The 16,885-nt window shown below is 43.3% G+C and overlaps 2 protein-coding genes across 6 annotated transcripts; one reads left to right on the forward strand and one right to left on the reverse strand.

The window, feature by feature from the left end:
• Positions 1-362: 362 nt before the first annotated feature.
• On the reverse strand, positions 363-9,701 carry LOC136021044 (solute carrier family 2, facilitated glucose transporter member 11-like). Of its 4 annotated transcripts, none has more exons than XM_065692824.1 (13): positions 9,477-9,701; positions 9,218-9,307; positions 8,202-8,300; positions 7,038-7,198; positions 6,421-6,545; positions 6,027-6,156; positions 5,416-5,564; positions 4,224-4,411; positions 3,623-3,733; positions 3,408-3,509; positions 2,251-2,326; positions 1,737-1,864; positions 363-861 (listed from the first exon to the last, which is right to left on the reverse strand). In XM_065692824.1, exons 1-13 carry the CDS (start codon positions 9,489-9,491, stop codon positions 733-735), a joined length of 1,503 nt encoding a protein of 500 aa, XP_065548896.1. In that variant the 5' UTR covers positions 9,492-9,701; the 3' UTR covers positions 363-732. The 4 variants fall into 4 exon arrangements, with proteins under 4 accessions (XP_065548896.1, XP_065548895.1, XP_065548897.1 ...); XM_065692823.1 differs by having other exon boundaries at positions 363-866; positions 9,477-9,697; XM_065692825.1 differs by lacking the exon at positions 9,218-9,307 and having other exon boundaries at positions 363-866; positions 9,477-9,694.
• Positions 9,702-9,833: 132 nt separating this feature from the next.
• CCDC117 (coiled-coil domain containing 117) lies at positions 9,834-16,779 on the forward strand. 2 transcript variants are annotated; one of them, XM_065692831.1, is made up of 6 exons: positions 9,834-9,946; positions 10,209-10,537; positions 11,215-11,265; positions 11,636-11,869; positions 13,295-13,432; positions 13,960-16,779. In XM_065692831.1, the coding sequence occupies exons 2-6, from the start codon at positions 10,215-10,217 to the stop codon at positions 14,210-14,212; spliced, it is 999 nt and encodes a 332-aa protein (XP_065548903.1). In that variant the 5' UTR covers positions 9,834-9,946; positions 10,209-10,214; the 3' UTR covers positions 14,213-16,779. The 2 variants fall into 2 exon arrangements, with proteins under 2 accessions (XP_065548903.1, XP_065548902.1); XM_065692830.1 differs by having other exon boundaries at positions 10,212-10,537.
• The last annotated feature ends 106 nt before the right edge of the window (positions 16,780-16,885 follow it).

Below are 16,885 nucleotides of genomic sequence, written 5' to 3' on the forward strand. Positions count from 1 at the left end.
GGTACAGACATGAGTATCACAGAGCACACAAACACTGGATGTAATTAGGATTTCTTACATTTCAACTAATAAAATACGAGTGATTTCTTTTGAGAAAGAGCCCTGGAGAAAATGGTGGAGATGAAGCAGACAGCTCATTCAACAGGTCCTTCAAGCTCTGTGTCCTCCTTGGGTCTGTTATGTCAGACCATCTTGAAGGATCTGTGGAGGTGAACAGCAGCTGCTGTCCTCTCTGCTTCCTAGTGCTTTTTGCAATGGTGATCTCAGTCTGCCAGGAACTGATCTTCAAAACTAGAATCTTCATGCTGTTGCTCAGTTTAAAATGTTAAGATGCTAGTTAAGGCAAAAAAACAAACCCAAACTCAAACCCAGAATCTGTTTTATTTGTACCTTTTTAAGAAAGAAGTCTTTCTAATAAAATATGTTACAAACAGCAGTAATTCAGACAGGTGTTGGCCTGTCTTTGTACAGATACAGTGGTGGGACTAGATTAGGAATGTCTTTAAACCTTTCAAAGAAGTTATTTAAGTTGCCTTTTATTAAATGTCCTCTAAATACACAGGAGGCTTGAATAAACTGCTTGTTCATGGCATTGCACAGCTAGTTTAGAAGATGCTATTCATAATCCTCATGGAAGTTCTGCAGGACTAAAATCCCACAGAAGGTTTCTAAAACCCATCATGGAGTTGTCTTCTTTCATAAAGCTCTGTTTCCTTTTTATTTCTTCCAAAATTAAGCTTCTGAAATTCCTTTTTGATTGCCAGAAAAGATTTGTTTTTTGTCTCGGGAATTACAAAGAAGAGGAAAGCAGCCACAGAGGAGCATTCCAGTAAGAACACCAGGAAGCAGTACTGCTTCAGTCTGTTCTGAAAAAGAAATTCATTTGAGTGTAGCATCTTTCAAGTCCAACAGTGGTGTTTGGAAAAGAAAAAGTTTTTTGTTCCACACCTAATGCTGCTGCTCAGATAGTTTTAATAAAAAGCCATTCAACATATCCTTACCTTATATGTAACCTTTTACATTGGGGTGTTTTTAGATAGAAGACTACCAAGACCTGCGCAACACACTTGGTAGGTCTTTCATTAAAAAAAAGGAAGGCCATTTAAACCCAACCGAACAATCCACAGTGTTAAGATTATCTGATTTTTCTGAATGTTAGTATTTGCCAATGCTATTCATTAAAAAAAAACAACTATCTTGCTGAGAAGAGTTCAACTAAGAAAGGACTGCTGGGTCAGGCTGCCCTGTCACCTGCTGCTCCTGCATGTTTTACTCTCAACTCAGAACACAAAGCTGGGGATGAAAGCCTCTGCTGTTTCCCTAGTAATCCTGATCACAAAACCCTCTGTACGGAGCTCTGGGAGCTCTCAGAGCTGCGAACCATGAGCCCCAGGCACTACTTCACTTTGCCACAGAAGCACAAGGCCCCATTAAGAGATGTGTTACCTGGACCTCTGCATCTGATGACATTTTTCTAGTTTTGATGCCTTCTGTGGTCCATTTCTTTTTTGCTCTGAAACTCAGGCATTACTTTCCATTTTCATTTATCATGGTTTACTTTTTTTTTTTCTGAAAAATAGTAAATCCTTTAAGAGGGATTGACTGTAGTTATACTTGGTTGAGGGGTAGTGAGCACCCTATGTTTAAGTGCTACTGCATCACGGAATAACACTGATGGAGCCTGACAGATCAAACAAGAGGTGAGGCAATCAGGAAAATGTGTTGCACGCACTTACCACTATGAAGGGGAAGAGCATCCCAATGGTGAAGAAACTAACCCAACTGATGGTCCCTCCTATCATGTAAGCAGCAGGACGTGATGACTGTATGAACAGTTCAGCTATCAGGGTATTTGTTATGCCACCTGGGGAGTGAGTTTCAGAATAAGAGGCTGTTGACCTAATTGTATATATATTCATAATGGCACATTTTTGAATCCACTGCCCATGCAGTAAGTGTCCTCCTGAGGAGCAGCCCCATTGCAGCACTGCTCAGGGAAGCAGGGAAAACCAAACAGGCTGCTGCTTGCTTCGTGTCTGACTGGACTGAACTCAAGGCAGAACAGACTCCTCATGCGTAGCTGACCCACACTCTGAGGCTATGTAGGCGAAATGCACCAGCACATGGGCTCACTCTTTTCCTTTGCCCGAGCACAGCAGCCTTACAGAAACATCAGTGCCTGGCTTAGAGAACACAGCTGCTGCCATCCGCCCCCCTCACCACTAAAGAACATGCATTACTGTGTCCTACCTGGCCCCAACCCGAAGCTCAAGATGAAGGCAAAGATCGATGTCATGCTCACATAAGGCACCCATGGGTACAGTTCCTGCAGCAGAAGAGAAGAAGGTTTAGTTCAGATTTTGAGAATCTGGTTTTAAAGTCTGGCTTAACAGTTACATTTTCTTTTGTTATTTTATTGCCCCTAAGACCAACAGTCATGGCTGTTTACAGCTGCCTTATTTAACAGTATTGCTTCCGAGAAATTAAATATTGTTCATTTAGTAATTTGTACTAAATGGAGTCTAGTACTTCTGCTGAGATTTGGAATTAGTCCTCTGAGGCTACAAATCGACATGAACACTGAACAGAGCAATTACGTGGTGTTAACATTTTGTCAGTTTATTTTGGTATTTTATACTGATCCATAAGTTAGCTGCCACCAACCACTTTCACAACATGAACAGATTCCTCGTATACCATTATTTATCTACACATAAATTTCAATAGCACAGTAAAGAAACATTAGCATTACTATATACCTACAAAACTGGGTGCATTAGAAAGACCAAACTTAGAGCTTGAAATCTCATTATTCAAAAAGCAGAGACATTTACAGAAGTTACAATGAGAACAATTAAACCAAGGCCTCTGCCCAGGCTGACTCATTCAACCTGCTGCCTGGCCTAGCAGCTTGCTTCACTCCAACCACTGCAGGTAAAAAGCGGGGCAGGATGTCGTCTTTGCGTGGTAAGTGTAGAGCATAATTTGAAGTGAATCCCTCTAGTGAGTTTCCGATAGTTTTTGTGAAATCGCACTTTGAATTTAAGTGTCTTTTGAATTCAGCATCCTGACAATATTGTCTGTTCACTTTACAGTTCAATGACTGAACACCAATGCTGAGTATCATCACTATGAGGATTTCATCCTAAAATGACTTTAACCACTAAAATAAATGCCATTTTGTCATCACTTACTTTTGTCAGCATTAAATGCAGCTGCAACTTTAAGACAAATACATGACCAAATCTCTTATTTTTAACGAAATACAGCTGCAGAATTGATCAAATCTTTCAAGTGCTGTCGCTTTTTATGCTGCCGTTTAAAACTCTCTTCCACCTTCTTTAAGTGTCACAGATTTTCACTCACTACAGTCATATCATGTAATATTAATGAGTCCTTCTTTATACCTGGTATGTCAGGGAGAACGTTAAAACAACGCTCCAAAGGGTCATAAGGAGATAACCCCCAATGATGAGATACCTTCTTCCCACATAGTCAATCAGTAAACCCTGTGGACAAGACATCATTTTCCGTTACTATGTTGATCTCATATTTACCAATGTTCTTATGCAAGAGGCATCTGTACTCTTGACATTAGGAGGTAGGATAAATTGCTACTTACACATGTGAGGGCTGTGAGGCATTCACAAGCTCCAGTGCCGAGCGTCACGTATGGAATTTGTTCTGCTGAGATCCCAGCTTGTTCAAAAATGTAAGTTGCGTAGAAATAAATCTACAACAGGAAAAAAAACAAAAAATAATGGGGCTTTCCTGGAAGTGAAATCATCAGCTGGAAACAAAGTCAAGTTCATACTAAACACACAGCTTAATGTGTGTTACATTTTGAGTTATTAATTTGACATAAACAGCAACAAGAATCCGTTTAATTCATATCTAGGTAAATACATTGCTAGGATACAAGCAAATTTAATTATCTACTGAACATTCTAAAACCAAATACAGCAGGTGAGCTGATCCACCTTCATCTACTTTCTCAGAAGAATGTGCAAGTATTAAGTCACTCTTCAAAGAAATTTACACACTAGAAACACAGAAATGAGAAAAAAATTGAGAGAAAAACACAGAAGTACTGATAAAATGTTCTTTCCCACTTATCCCATTTCTCTGGGCTTCTCTATGTGGATCTTTTGTGTTAATAAAAGGTTGAAAACCACATGGAAATTAAATCATTATTAAAACCATTTGCAGGTACGAAAACTTACAGCATTTATCCCACTGAGCTGCTGGCCCATAGTCATCACAATAACAGTAATAAGCTGCCATCTTACAGCACGGTCAGTGAATAACTGCCAGGGCTTCTTGGCCTTCTCCCCATCCAAGGCAAAGCTTTCCTGCTGTATGTCTTCCATCTCCCTTCCATACTCTGAAGAACCATGAAATCGCTTCAAAGCTGAACAGAGAAGAAAACACTCTCACAACTTCTGGAAAATATCTCCTTCCACCATGACCCAGCATCTGCTGCGCTAGGAAAACATTGCTTTTTGACTTGGCTTTTGCTTGCTGGTTTCCAACATTTTTTGCTGTGGTGGACTGCAGTTGCTTCCTATGTTGAAGAGCTTGCCACAAGACACACTGGTCTATCTACTAGTACCTTTTCCAGACAGGTAAAAGTTCGTATGTTCCTCAACAGCACTTCAAAAGAACAGAAGAAAAGCAAAAGAAGTGTTTTTCCTTTATTTATGCATATAATGAAAATCGAATCAAATACAACCCTTTCAATGCTAAGGAGGTAAAACCTCCTTTGTTAAAGTCTCTCATTTATTTAGCATTTTTAATGGAAGACCCAGGGATCACAAGTGTCATTTTATGTCACTGTGAACTATATTGGTATTACCATACCAGCAGAAGTAGAAACACTGAACACATTTCTGAAAAATGTGTATTTTATTGTCCAAATTTGTACATTGGAATCTCTTTTTTCTGTCCTCTCAATTTTATTAACTACTTATTATTTTAGAAACAACCTTTTCATATTTTTTTAACAGACCTTAAACTGCATTAATTGGACCTGTTTACTTACAGGGACTAATACTTTACTGTTTGGAGTACTGTCCCACCTGGTCTCCCTGGCAAGGAAAACACTCTCCACGGCATGTGAGGACCTGAATGGCCTCAGTGTCTTCCGCATTCTATCGTGAAGAAAAAAAACAACCCAAAACCATTCTTGTGATGTTTAGTTTCTTCTTGTAGTATGAAGTGTTCACAATCAATTTCAGACTCCTGAGTTCCACGATCCCTATTTTCATATACGCTCACTGAAGGAAAAACATGGGCCAAAAAGCACTAGGCAATAAAAATGTGCTGTGTTGATACAGACAAAAGGAGAATCTGGAACCCAAGATACTCCTTGTACTCTTCTAAAGACACAAAGAAAGTATAAACACTGAAAATTACCTTTGACACAGCTCAGCTCATCACCTCTGTCGATAAGAAGATATCTGGGGCTTTCAGGAAACCATGGCAGGAATAGAAGTTGGGCAAATGCTGGTAAGCAGCTGCTGGATAGCAAGAGAGGCCAATACATTTCTTCACCTAATAATTCCCTGGGAGAAACATGGAAAAAGAAGGGGTGGAAGAGGGGAAACCCTACAATTAATTAGCTGATTGCTGTGTTGGTCTTAAGCATTATTTTCAGGTTCCCCAAAACTGTTTTCTAGCAACGCAGGAAAGTAAAAGCATACGGACATCACCTTCAGGTCAGCAGCATCTCTTGCTTTTGAGAATTACACAGTGATTTAGGACAGAAAGGAACTCAGAAAAGTGTAAACGTAACCGTTTTACTGATGCTGCCCTAAACTGAGAATACCTCCCTGGGGAGACAGCAGAGATGGTGTGCAGCTGTGGGAGTAAGGTGACGAAAGGAGGGTTTTCTTCTTACAGGTAGAACTTGTAAAGTGTGAAGTTGATTCACTAATGCTGCAATGGCCACAGTGAATACTTTGCAGGGAACTGGAATCCTTTACACACAAGTAGCACAAGTCAGGAAAACAAAATGCATTTCTAACCTCAAACCAATTATTTGTCCCATCAGAATTCCCCCAGTCAGAAAGATGGAACTCCCCATGGCCATGCCACCTCTAAGATGTTTTGGGGCAACCTCCCCAAGATACAGAGGCTGCACACAGATCCCAACACCTGCAAGTAAATGGAAGAACATTTTTCTATTAACAGATTTTGCTTTGAAACGAGTCACTGAACCAAAACGTGTAGGAAATCAGACTTGGTTAGTTTCCTGTTACTTTAGCTGCCTTCAGATTCCAAGTTAGGCTACACAACGTTTTTGTCATCGTATCTACAAAGCAGCACACAAGCACATCTCATAACACCTAAAGAAAAAGCAGTAACAATAATTTAGCATTCACCATAGTTGACTGAAAGTAGGAATAGGAGAGAATTCACCTGAATTTATGCCAATCAAAAACCTTCCAACAATCACCAACTCAAACAATCCTGTAGGAAAACTAATCCCCATTAAAATGGAGGCCAGTATTGCTATAATATTATTCATCAAAAGAGCTCCTTTCCTAAATAGGAAAAAAAAAAAGGAAAAAAAATTAAAAAAATAAGGAAATCTGCAATAACATGCTCTTTAAACATCTCCTTTCTGGTAATATGCAGGAAAAAATGGGGTTTATACTGAAGAAACGAGTGGGGTTTTCTCATTTATGCTGTATCTATAAAGCACGCACATGAAATGTTACACAGTATGCCCTTACTGGCACGAAGGCTGCAAATGCATATGTGGGACCTGTGTTTCCTGCCATGCAGCATGTGCATATACTCCTACTTAGATTCCAGTAAATGTCATCGAAAGACTAGACTGGAAGGCTGTAACTCAAATCTCACCTTTTAAAGTCACATTGGAGCAAACTGTAAAATTCTACTAGAAAACTCTGCTTCAAAGTGAAAACCATTTTTAGTCACCTAAGGTACATTTTCGCCCACTTTTTTCCATTTATGTGCTTTCTATTCCAGTGAGAAAGTAGAAGGAAACACGCTGAACCTGATGAACTCACCTGCCCAGCCGAATTGCCATGCTGCCTCCAATGAGGGCTCCACACAGGCCCCCAAGTGAAAAAACAGAAGCGATGACAGACCAAAGAAAAGTCAGCAGATCTGGATTTAGTGTCTTGTGATAACGATTAGTCCAGGTTTCATTTAAGAACCTGTGTATATGCTGTAGAAAGAATGATGAATGTGGAGCATTATGTGTAATCAGAGGCTCCGGTTTTAGCCAGCAAACAAAGACTTAACAGAAGAAGAAACTGCCTGGCCTCCCCCTGCTTTCCAGCATATTACATGTTCTTTCCCAAATGGCTTATTTTAGCCTTTGTAACAAGCATATGATGCTGTAGCAAATTCAATTCTCACAGTTCCAAAAGAAAATAAATGAGCTATGTAGTAGATGATAGCCATCACTTTCACCATACCCTCTGCTCACATCCTCTGGAGTCACCCACAAAACACGCAGAATTGTCAAGGCCAGGGCAAGTGACCCAAATGTAACAAGTAGGTGAAAATACCTACAAGATACTTGGACACTACACATCAAAGTTTTTGACTCTTAAGATCTTTCTCAGTAAGCTGCCTTTTACTGTAACTATCTTTTCTCCCTGTTATCCAGTGACAGGACACATGGGAATGGTTCAAAGCTGCATCAGGGGAAACGATGGTGACATTTTACAGAAAGTGTGGTCCGGTCAGACACTGAAACAGGCTTCCTGGAGAAGGGGTCAATGCCCCAAACCTCTCAGCATTTAAGAGGCATTTGGACAATGCTCTTAGTAACAGGCTTTGACTTCTGGTCAGGCAGCTAGACTAGGTTGTAGACCTGTTCCAACTGAAAATGTTATGTTCTATTCTTAATGTTCTGGGCTATTTTAGTCAAAAGCATAAGCGGAAGATGTTCCTTATTTGGTCAGTTAATCCTTCTAAAACAGACTTTAACAGAGGTATTTATGCGGCCTATTTGTCACTTTTATCTGACACACAATACCTCTGATGTGAGGTACAAATTCACGTGAAACCACTCTGGAAAGTAACAAGAATCCTTCATAGGAGAGGAAGCCTGCTTTGGTGCTGTTGTGATCACAGTAGAAGTGTGTCTGGCCTCTCAGCCAGTTAGATAGGACACCTCCGTCATTGCAGAACAACCCTGTGTATAAGGGACCATGTTTTACCTGGGTGGGGGCATTGATGATGGAAACATTATACCCATACTGAAAGGTTCCTCCAATTCCAACGGCACAAACAGCCAGAAACAAGGTCCAGCTGGGGAGCTATAGAACAGAAGAGAGTAACGGGAATGAAAAGCGATAGAGCCTTGAACCCACATGCATGTAATATCTATGAGAAAACTGCAGTGAGATATACAACGTATTTAGTTTTGAACAGTGAAAGCATTCATTCAGAAAACTACATAAACTCGCAAACACCTGCACCAACAGAAGTTTCGTGCAGACTTTGGCCATAATCACTGACATCTTTTAGAGATGCAACAATTACAAGTATGCAGGTTCATCGTAAGCAATACAACCATTGCACTGCTGACGGCATAGCACAGCTTCCTCCAGAATAAAAAGCGCTTCTCTGAGTGACAAGCAAAGCAACGAATTAAGAGTAACGGCTGCAGCAAGCACAGTAGAAAAAATAAAACCAGAGGTAGTGCATATTAGCACCGCACGCTCAGAGCCTTCTGTTAACCAAATACTGACAACGTAATCTGTGCGTCTCATAGGTACAACCTGCAATCTAGAAGAGACAGAAAACAAACAAACCCACCCCAGAACCACTAACACACATCACGCAGCTTGCGTTCTGTTCTGACAGCTCTGCTCCTCCTCCTGCCCCAATCAGTTTGCTCATTACACTAGCATCTTGAGTCACACTGGAGCTTCCATGTATGCTCTGTAAACTATTTCCCTCCTGATGGCTTAGGAGTTCCACGTCATTTCAGAAACAAGTCACACACAAAATTCAATTTACATCCAGTGTGAACCGTAAGAATCAGCAAACACGCTTTTACAGCCTCCTCCTCACAGCACAGCTAGGGGGCTAAGGAAAAAACAAAACTTCACGAGCCTGCTCATCTGAACTCGAACGCAGACGTGAAGCCAGAAAATTCCACATGTGCGCATCACTATTCAGCTACAAACTCCCTGCAGGACCCACCTCCAAGGGCCAAGGCAGTACTTACCCTGCTGCGGGCACTACACCCCCTCAGCAGGGGCCGGGACTCCATTCTTGGTACGGGCCGAATTCGATCTCCTTGGCAAAATTTAGTAAACTACGCCACGGGGACAAAAGGCACCGGGAATTAAGCGGTCGCTCTACCAGAACACGCGTCTGCCTTCCACCTCTGGCCTTCGGCGTCCTCAGCGCCTCTCGGCCCCCGCGGAGCGCGAACCCGCCCGCGGCCCCCGCGCCGTGCAGCCTCCGCGAGCGGCAGCGCTCACCTGGCGGCGCTCCATGGCCTCCGGCTCCGCTCCGCGCCGGCTCCCGGAGCTCAGCCCTCACGGCACCGCGCGTCGGCGTCCCCAGGAGCAGCCCGCCCCGGCCCGAGGCGCTGCCCGCCCCCCGCGGAGGTCGCGCCGGGCCCCACGGCTGCGGGACCCCGCCGCTCACAGGGGCCTCGCCGCGGGACTCGCGCCGCCCTGAGGCCGCCTCGGCGCCGCCCTCCGGGGGCGGCCGCCGGGACTACAGCTCCCATCGTGCCCCGCGCGCCGCCGCCGGGACTACAGCTCCCATCGTGCCCCGCGCGCCGCCGCCGGGACTACAGCTCCCATCGTGCCCCGCGCGCCGCCGCCGGGACTACAGCTCCCATCGTGCCCGCGCCCGTCTCCGCCAAGCGCGGCGAAAGGCCTGGAAAGGGCTCGGGCTCCGGTGGTGTCGTTCAGCCCCGGGCCCGGCCCGGCCCGGCCGAGCGGTGAGCGCTCCGTGGGCAGCTCCTCTGTGCTGCGGCGCCCGGCCGGGCCCAGGGCAGCCGAGGCGCCGCCGCCCCTGCTCGCCGCGGGGCTTTCTTAGCGCGGGTCTCTGCGAGAGCGCCCCGGGCCGGGCCGGGCCTGGCCGGCGCCAGCAGCGGGAGGGCGGCTTCGGGTCTGGGCGCGGCGGGGCCCGGGCCGGTCCCCTCGGGGCCGCCCCGCTGGTGCGGGCGGGCGGGCGGCGTTGATGTCCTCTTTCTCCCCAAGCAGGAAATGGCAGCGCTGGGCAGGTCCTGCCAGGGCGTCCCCGCGGGCCCTGCCGTGGAGTTCCCGCAGGCGCCGGCCGCGGCCCCCGACCGCCACGGCCCGCAGCCCGCCGCCGGCGGCCACGAGCGGCTCCAGCCACCCGCGATGATGGTGATGATGGCCGGGAACGGAAGCGGCGGTACCGATGGCGGCCATGCCTCCGGCCTGTACCTCCCGAGCGGCTTCGATGTGGCCTCGCTCGCCGCGCTGGGCAGTTACAACGAGGGCTCGCCCGTGGCCCCGGTGGGGTCCTTCACGAGCGCCGCGCACCCGCAGCAGGGTCTCGGCCAGTAAGTGCGGAGCCGGCGGCCACGGCGCGGGGATGAGCGTGTTTCTCGGCTGCAGGGCAGCGTGAAACAGGTTTTCTTGTCGAGAAGAGCTGTGGTTTGCTTTCTTGTCGTGTTGCACTTGTACGATGTTAGAATTGTGTTGCACGCGTCTTAACGGCCTTCACGTGTGTAAGTGGGGGAACTGAGGAGCTTCCTAAATGGAAAGAAATGTGATGAGGCTTACTGACATCTTGGCATGATCTTAAGTTCGTGCACATTTTATTTTAACTCGCTCTTTCTCGTATGCAAGCACAGAAAGCTATTCCATAACTGTTGTTGTTTGCTCATCATTAATTTGAGTATGTTACTGGGAGACAAGGTGTTAAGAGACTGAAGCTGGATCACTTGTTGCTTGTTGAAGCATTTTTTCGGAAATTGGTCTTGTCCCCTTGTGGAAAAAAGCAAATAATGTAAAGGAGGAGAAAGTAGCATGGAATCCTGCTCAGAAAACTGAGTAATTACAGCCGCCTTTGACTTTTTTTAGAACAAAGTGTCATTTATTGTCCCTTCGCAGCTGGTAGCAGACTGAGGCTGTTGCTCTTAGCGGCAAGTGACATTTTTAAAGGGAGGAAAATATTGTTTGAAATCTCAGTGTCACTGGAAGATAGAATCTAAGTAACCATTTGTTTCTTTTGCAGTGGCTCTGTTCGCTGTGGAAAGAAGCATAAGCTAGAAGAAGAGACGGAAGGGTAAATTAAATTTGTCTTTTGTAGCCAAAAAATACTTAATTTGCTTTTTATTTTCAATAAAGATTTGAGCACATCTCGCCCACAGCATGTACAGGAAGGGAACTTCTGTCATTGTTTCAGTTTGGAATTCTTCCCCCGAGTTGCACATGAGCCTAAATCCCTTTCGGTTACCTAATGAATTGTGTAGTGCTGGTTTTCTGGCATGGGTATCCACATTTTCTTAGGAGCAGCATGGATTCATGTTCTTTGTGGAGTTTGTTTCCATGGTGTGTGAGATCTGTTGACATGCACATGGCTTTCTGTTAACGTTTTTTTCCTGTAGAATGGCACATTTCTCTTTTGACAGCTGTAAAATTACTTTGTTTCCTAGTTGTCCTGTGCGGAAGAAGAGACTGACAGAAGCCAAAAATTGCCCTTTGAATCCCAGCACTGAAGAATGGATTCTCTGTGCAGGTCAGCAGGCAGCTGGGGAGGTAGCAAGTCAGTATGATGGCAGCGGTCCTGAAACTGCCATGTTAGAAATGCCCTGTGAAGAAATGGATCAGACAATGGGGGAACAGCAATGCGAGGTTGCTCGCAGGAAGCTTCAGGAAATTGAGGACAGGTAAATGCAGGGATTGAGTAGACTGGCTTTGCTGAGCTTTCCCTTTTTTGTGGGCATTATGGGGTAAATCAAGCACTTAGCAGTGTAATAACACTGTAATAACCTTCTGTTCAAGCGCTTGCTTTTTAGGCTGCCTGTGGTCCTAATGGGTCTTAGGGCTGGTACTGTGATCTGAAATTGAGGGTGCTAAAGCAAGAGATGCTGAATAAGTAACCACCTTTTCGCACTCATGCAGCATCAGTATGCCATAGTGGGGCTTTATGCTCTTTTGTGAGTTTCTAGAACTCAAATTTGAAGTAGTGCTGTCTGGTCAGACTTGAGTTCATCTTTTTTCAACCAGTTGCAGCTTGTTCTATGATTAATACTTCTAAATGCTCAAGACAGATAGAAATTGTCAGCATAGAAAGTAACATGAACCAGAGATCTCTCTCTGGATGTACGCAATGAGACTGAGGTTCACCTTGCTGTTAAATAGCAGATAGCTTGATATTGGGGTAATGGGGGGGGGGGTGCTGTGGGCAGTCTGCTGCAGTCATTTAATAAATGTACTATGCATTTTTGTCTTTGAAAGATTTCTGGTAAAGTTGTGTGCATTTATCAGTTGGTGGCAGTTGAGATAGTATTCTGAAATACCTAAAATGACCGCTGAAGACAGTTGTTAGGAAAGCCAAAAGTTTCAAAGTTATAAACCAGGCTTTTTTTTTAGATGATTACTCCATAGATGATGCGTGAAGGGAAGCAAGGTACTGTTAGATCATTTCATTTTTTCACAGGTAAATCAGAGTAGTGATGTATGTCTTTATTATCTGGCTATAACTGCAGTAATGCAGTCTGCTTTGACCTCTCAGAGGATTGTTCCCCATCCTTCCCAGCTACTCTGCTGAATTTTCTTTAAAAGGTTTACGAAAACCAAAGGAGATACCTCCAGTTTGTTCTAAATACTTTTTGTGCTGTTTTAATCTCTGAAGAATTGGTGCAAAATCATTAAAGGTTAAGACCTGCATTCAGCACCTTTTCAGTTAAGATATGGGGAATTGAGCAGGTGAAGCTACTGCAAAACTGAGCTAGCTAGCTCTTGTAGTGCAACCAAATGACCCAGTTTCCCCTGAAGTGAATTTATGTATTTTCTCTTAGTGTTTGTCTGCATTGCACACTGCTGGATGATGCAGGGGTAACAAAGCTAGCTCAGGTACCAGAAGCAGCATAGCTGCTCAAGTGGTTTCTATGTGTACAATTCTTCTTAGGGTATATTGGCCCAAGAGAAATTCATGTTAACATGGCCCCGCTGCTTCTGGTACCCAGCCTAGGTTGGATATCTACACGGTACAGTGCAGTGCACGGACATGAAACTGTAGTCTGCGGTGGATGTGCCTGTTAACAGAATGCTCAATAGTATTTATCTCCCTCTTCCCCCTCCATTCCTAGGATAATTGATGAAGATGAGGAAGTTCATGCTGATGGAAATGTTAGCAATCTGCCCACTCTTATCCTGTCAGATACCCTTAAAAAAGGGATGAAGAGGGATTTTGATGAAGTCCTGACAAAGAAAATAATAGAATCTATGTAAGTTCTGGAGGAAATCATGGTGCTATGTAGCTAACACATGCAAACGAATAGAGAGACCCAGTCTCATGTTTGTGGAGATGACCTTAATTACTGCATGATGCAGCCAACGCTGTGTACCAAACCATTCAAAATAGGAAAAACTGTCCTGATGTGCAAGAGAAGTAAACATAACTCTGTAGCGGTCATCAAGCTATCTGTTTTGTACTCCTAACTTCTACAGAGTGAAATCTGTTGTATAAACCCTTGTATCTTGATTTTCATGTATGAGAGTTTCCAAAAGAAGGTGGTCCTGAAGTGTGACCAACAGTGGTCTTTAGCTTGGTGGAAAAGCAAATACAGGCTTAGAACAAGAAGTAATGAAACTGGTTAAGGAAGAGGAAATTTAGTAGGGGGAAAATAAAAGATCTGTGGATTCTGGAATGTAGTTCCAGGCTAGCACAAAGGATGAAGATACTCACTGGTCTTCTGCATTTAATAGTTGTGACTGGAGAACGTACATTTAACTGAGACTCCATCCCTTCTAGGAGCCGTCCTTCTATGGAGCTGGTGCTTTGGAAACCTCTTCCTGAATTTCTGTCAGATAAACTGAAGTCTGTTTCTGTTAAGAACTTCAAGCAGCAGCGTCTAGAAGGGTGTCAAGCTAAGCAGTCAACACCAAGAGCTGCTTTTGACCCACAAACTGAAACATTCCCTGAATCACAACAGACTGCCATGTCTCCACATCCATACGCTACTTTGGGAATCTCTGGGTGTGCAGAAGAAGAAATGGAGTTGTAGATACCAGACTGAAGACTGAGAATGGTGAGCTTCAGATGGGTTTTGTTCCTTTTTTATTTAATTCCCTCTTTCTTTCTGGTTTGATGTGTGAATCTGAAATTTTATTATTCGGTGGGTTTTTTTTTCTAACAATCATAAAAAATGGGTTGACCAGACACAAGGTAACTGAAAAAACTCCCAAGATTTCTGTACTCTGGCATATGTTAAATATTCTTGGTTTTACTGAGGAGGTAATCCAGAGGCCTTTGGAACGAGGAAGTAGCTTTCCATCTTGCTTAATGGTGGAATATCCTCTTAATTGTTCTTGGTAAAGTATAAAATCCAAATATTGAATGTAACTGTGGTTTAAGCCACATCTTTCACGTACTGAGCCATTAAGACTTTGGTGCACATACTATGCTTGGTCAGTTAGTTTAATTTGAACTACAAAAAGGTATAGAAAGGAAGAAATACTTTTGAGTTTAGACGCAGACAGAAGAGCAATCTCTGTGGTAATACAGCTTTTCACACTATTTCATCTCTGGTTGGTTTGTACTTGATGCAAACTCATGTAGAAATTGCACATTCTGCAGTGTGATAGAGAAGGAATGTTATAGCTGAGCATAAGCTTCTTGCTTTGTAGAAAGTAAAACCAGCTACTAGCCTGCAAGGTATCTACTAACTTTAGTCATCATCTTTGGCTCATTAGCTCCTTAACTGTGCTTGTGGGTTTTTGCTGCCACCCTCCCCAAACAATGTAAAGTCTGGATAAAAGTGGTTCTCAGCCAATTGATTCACTTACATTGTGCTGTGATTCTTTGTATGCATCGAATTGGAAAGTCAGCTAAAGGCAGTGTAACTTTTGATGAAATAAATGGTATCCTTTAATTTTTATAAACACGGTAAGCAAATCGGTAACAGGGAGCCACTTTATGGCATAAACAGGGTCAAATGCTGGTTATCATCTGTAACAAAGTCCCAGACTTGAGGACTTGAGACTGCTGGCACTGGTAGTGAAGATGCTTGTCTTCTGTGGGAACCTATACTTAAATTTTGAGCCAGAGCATGTGCCATTAGCGTAGCATCACATAGTTTATACGTATGTATGCCAAAAGAATTTTGTACCCAGCGTAGGGCTTTAAGAAAAGGAATCCTTGATGAGTTATTGCTTGCACCTTTCCTCAATGCACAACAGTTCCATTATGCTGAAAATGCTTAAACAAGGCAGAGAATCTTATGTTCTGAAGTCCTTGAGCTTTCTCAGAGATACATGATTTGAGGCTTTTTTGTAAGAAATTCCTTTCAGGGTATTAGTTTCTGTTCAGTTTTAGCATCCCTGTCTGTTGCTGACATCTTGCTAACATAAAAGAGCAAGTAACCAGCTGACACCAGAAGCTTTGTTCAGAAGATACCCCTATTTTTTAAACCCGTCTATCTTGCTGCTCTTGTTAAAGGTTGTGTGAAATTTGCTGTCTCTTACTAAAACATTTCAGAGCATCCCTCAAAACATTCCAACACTTGAATAGGTATTACTCTGCTAACCAACATATAATTTGACTCTTCTGAAACTATTATTAAATTGGGAAACATATGCAGCTTTATTTTGCTATTATGTCTAATTTCATTTCAAGGTCTTTTATAAATCTCTTGCATGTACTGTGTAAAATTTCTCATGTATTATTAAGCTGCTGAGTGTGCTTAAAATCTACAGCCTTTGACATGCTATACTGTTTGAGTATAAAGTCAAACAATGCAGTTTGGAGAAGGCTGTTGTCACTGTGGGTAGAAAACGTAGTACCTCCAAATACTCGCATGTTTCTAAGCGTGCAGGATTCTAGTGAAAGTTCAAGGTTGGAACTGTTTTAGCTGATAGCTGAATCCTAAATAAACTGAAAAGATAAATAATTCAACACAATATCAGCAACGCTAAAAATTGCAAGAGGGTGTAGAAAACTGGGAGGCCAAAATAAGTCAAATCTAGATGCAGGGTTTCCTCTGAAAAATGAAAATTGCTTATCAAATTTGCAGAATAAATTCTTGTAGGTGGCTTTTAAGCTTACTTTCTTCCTGTTACGTTTGTACCAAAGGTTGACTTTCAAAGATGCATTTCTTCTTTAATTATTTGATGCTCATACAGCACCACTGATTCCTGTTAGCCATCTGAAACAGTAATACAGTGGTGGTCCCTGGCAGTAGCCCAAAGATGTGGGCTGAAAAAACCCTGTGTCCAAGCAGTGCGCTTTGGTATAAAACATTGTTTTCGTAATTATGTTCTGCCCTTGCAGTAGGAGAGAACAGTAAGATAGAGAAGGAATTAAGGGGGAAGGCAAAGATTCTTCTTGTAGCCATCTTCTGGAGAGGGCAAGAGAGAAGCAGCTGTGGGGTGTTTTCAGACTTCTGTGTTTGTAACAGTTTCATTTGTTACTAGCTTCCTTGAAAGATTTTGTTCATGCTGTTTACAAGCAGGATGGCAAATTAATGCAGTATTAGGAAAAACTTTATTTTGAAATACGATCTGATTGTGGTCTGTCTTCTCAGGGGACCAAATCACCCTTTGTACGTCAGTTTGCAATAAAATTTCTAAAATATTTTTTGGATGGCTGTGTTTCATTCCTAACAAAATCGAACACCTTGAGGGCATATGTCCAGTCTTTCAGTTGGAGGGTAAAATACTCTTCAGCCCAAGAAGATTTG

Source organism: Lathamus discolor, chromosome 12 (genome assembly GCF_037157495.1).
Source record: "Lathamus discolor isolate bLatDis1 chromosome 12, bLatDis1.hap1, whole genome shotgun sequence".
In the NCBI taxonomy this organism is placed as follows: domain Eukaryota; kingdom Metazoa; phylum Chordata; class Aves; order Psittaciformes; family Psittacidae; genus Lathamus; species Lathamus discolor.

Excerpts from the sequence above, each read along its gene's own strand:
- CCDC117 (XM_065692831.1), top strand. The coding sequence starts at position 10,215 with ATGGCAGCGCTGGGCAGGTCCTGCCAGGGCGTCCCCGCGGGCCCTGCC. Across the intron at positions 10,538-11,214 it reads CCGCAGCAGGGTCTCGGCCA|TGGCTCTGTTCGCTGTGGAA; the intron begins GTAAGTGCGGAG and ends TTTCTTTTGCAG. Across the intron at positions 11,266-11,635 it reads CTAGAAGAAGAGACGGAAGG|TTGTCCTGTGCGGAAGAAGA; the intron begins GTAAATTAAATT and ends TTTGTTTCCTAG.
- LOC136021044 (XM_065692823.1), bottom strand. Across the intron at positions 5,565-6,026 it reads GGACAAATAATTGGTTTGAG|GGAATTATTAGGTGAAGAAA; the intron begins GTTAGAAATGCA and ends TGTTTCTCCCAG. Across the intron at positions 3,510-3,622 it reads GCCTCACAGCCCTCACATGT|GGTTTACTGATTGACTATGT; the intron begins GTAAGTAGCAAT and ends TCTTGTCCACAG.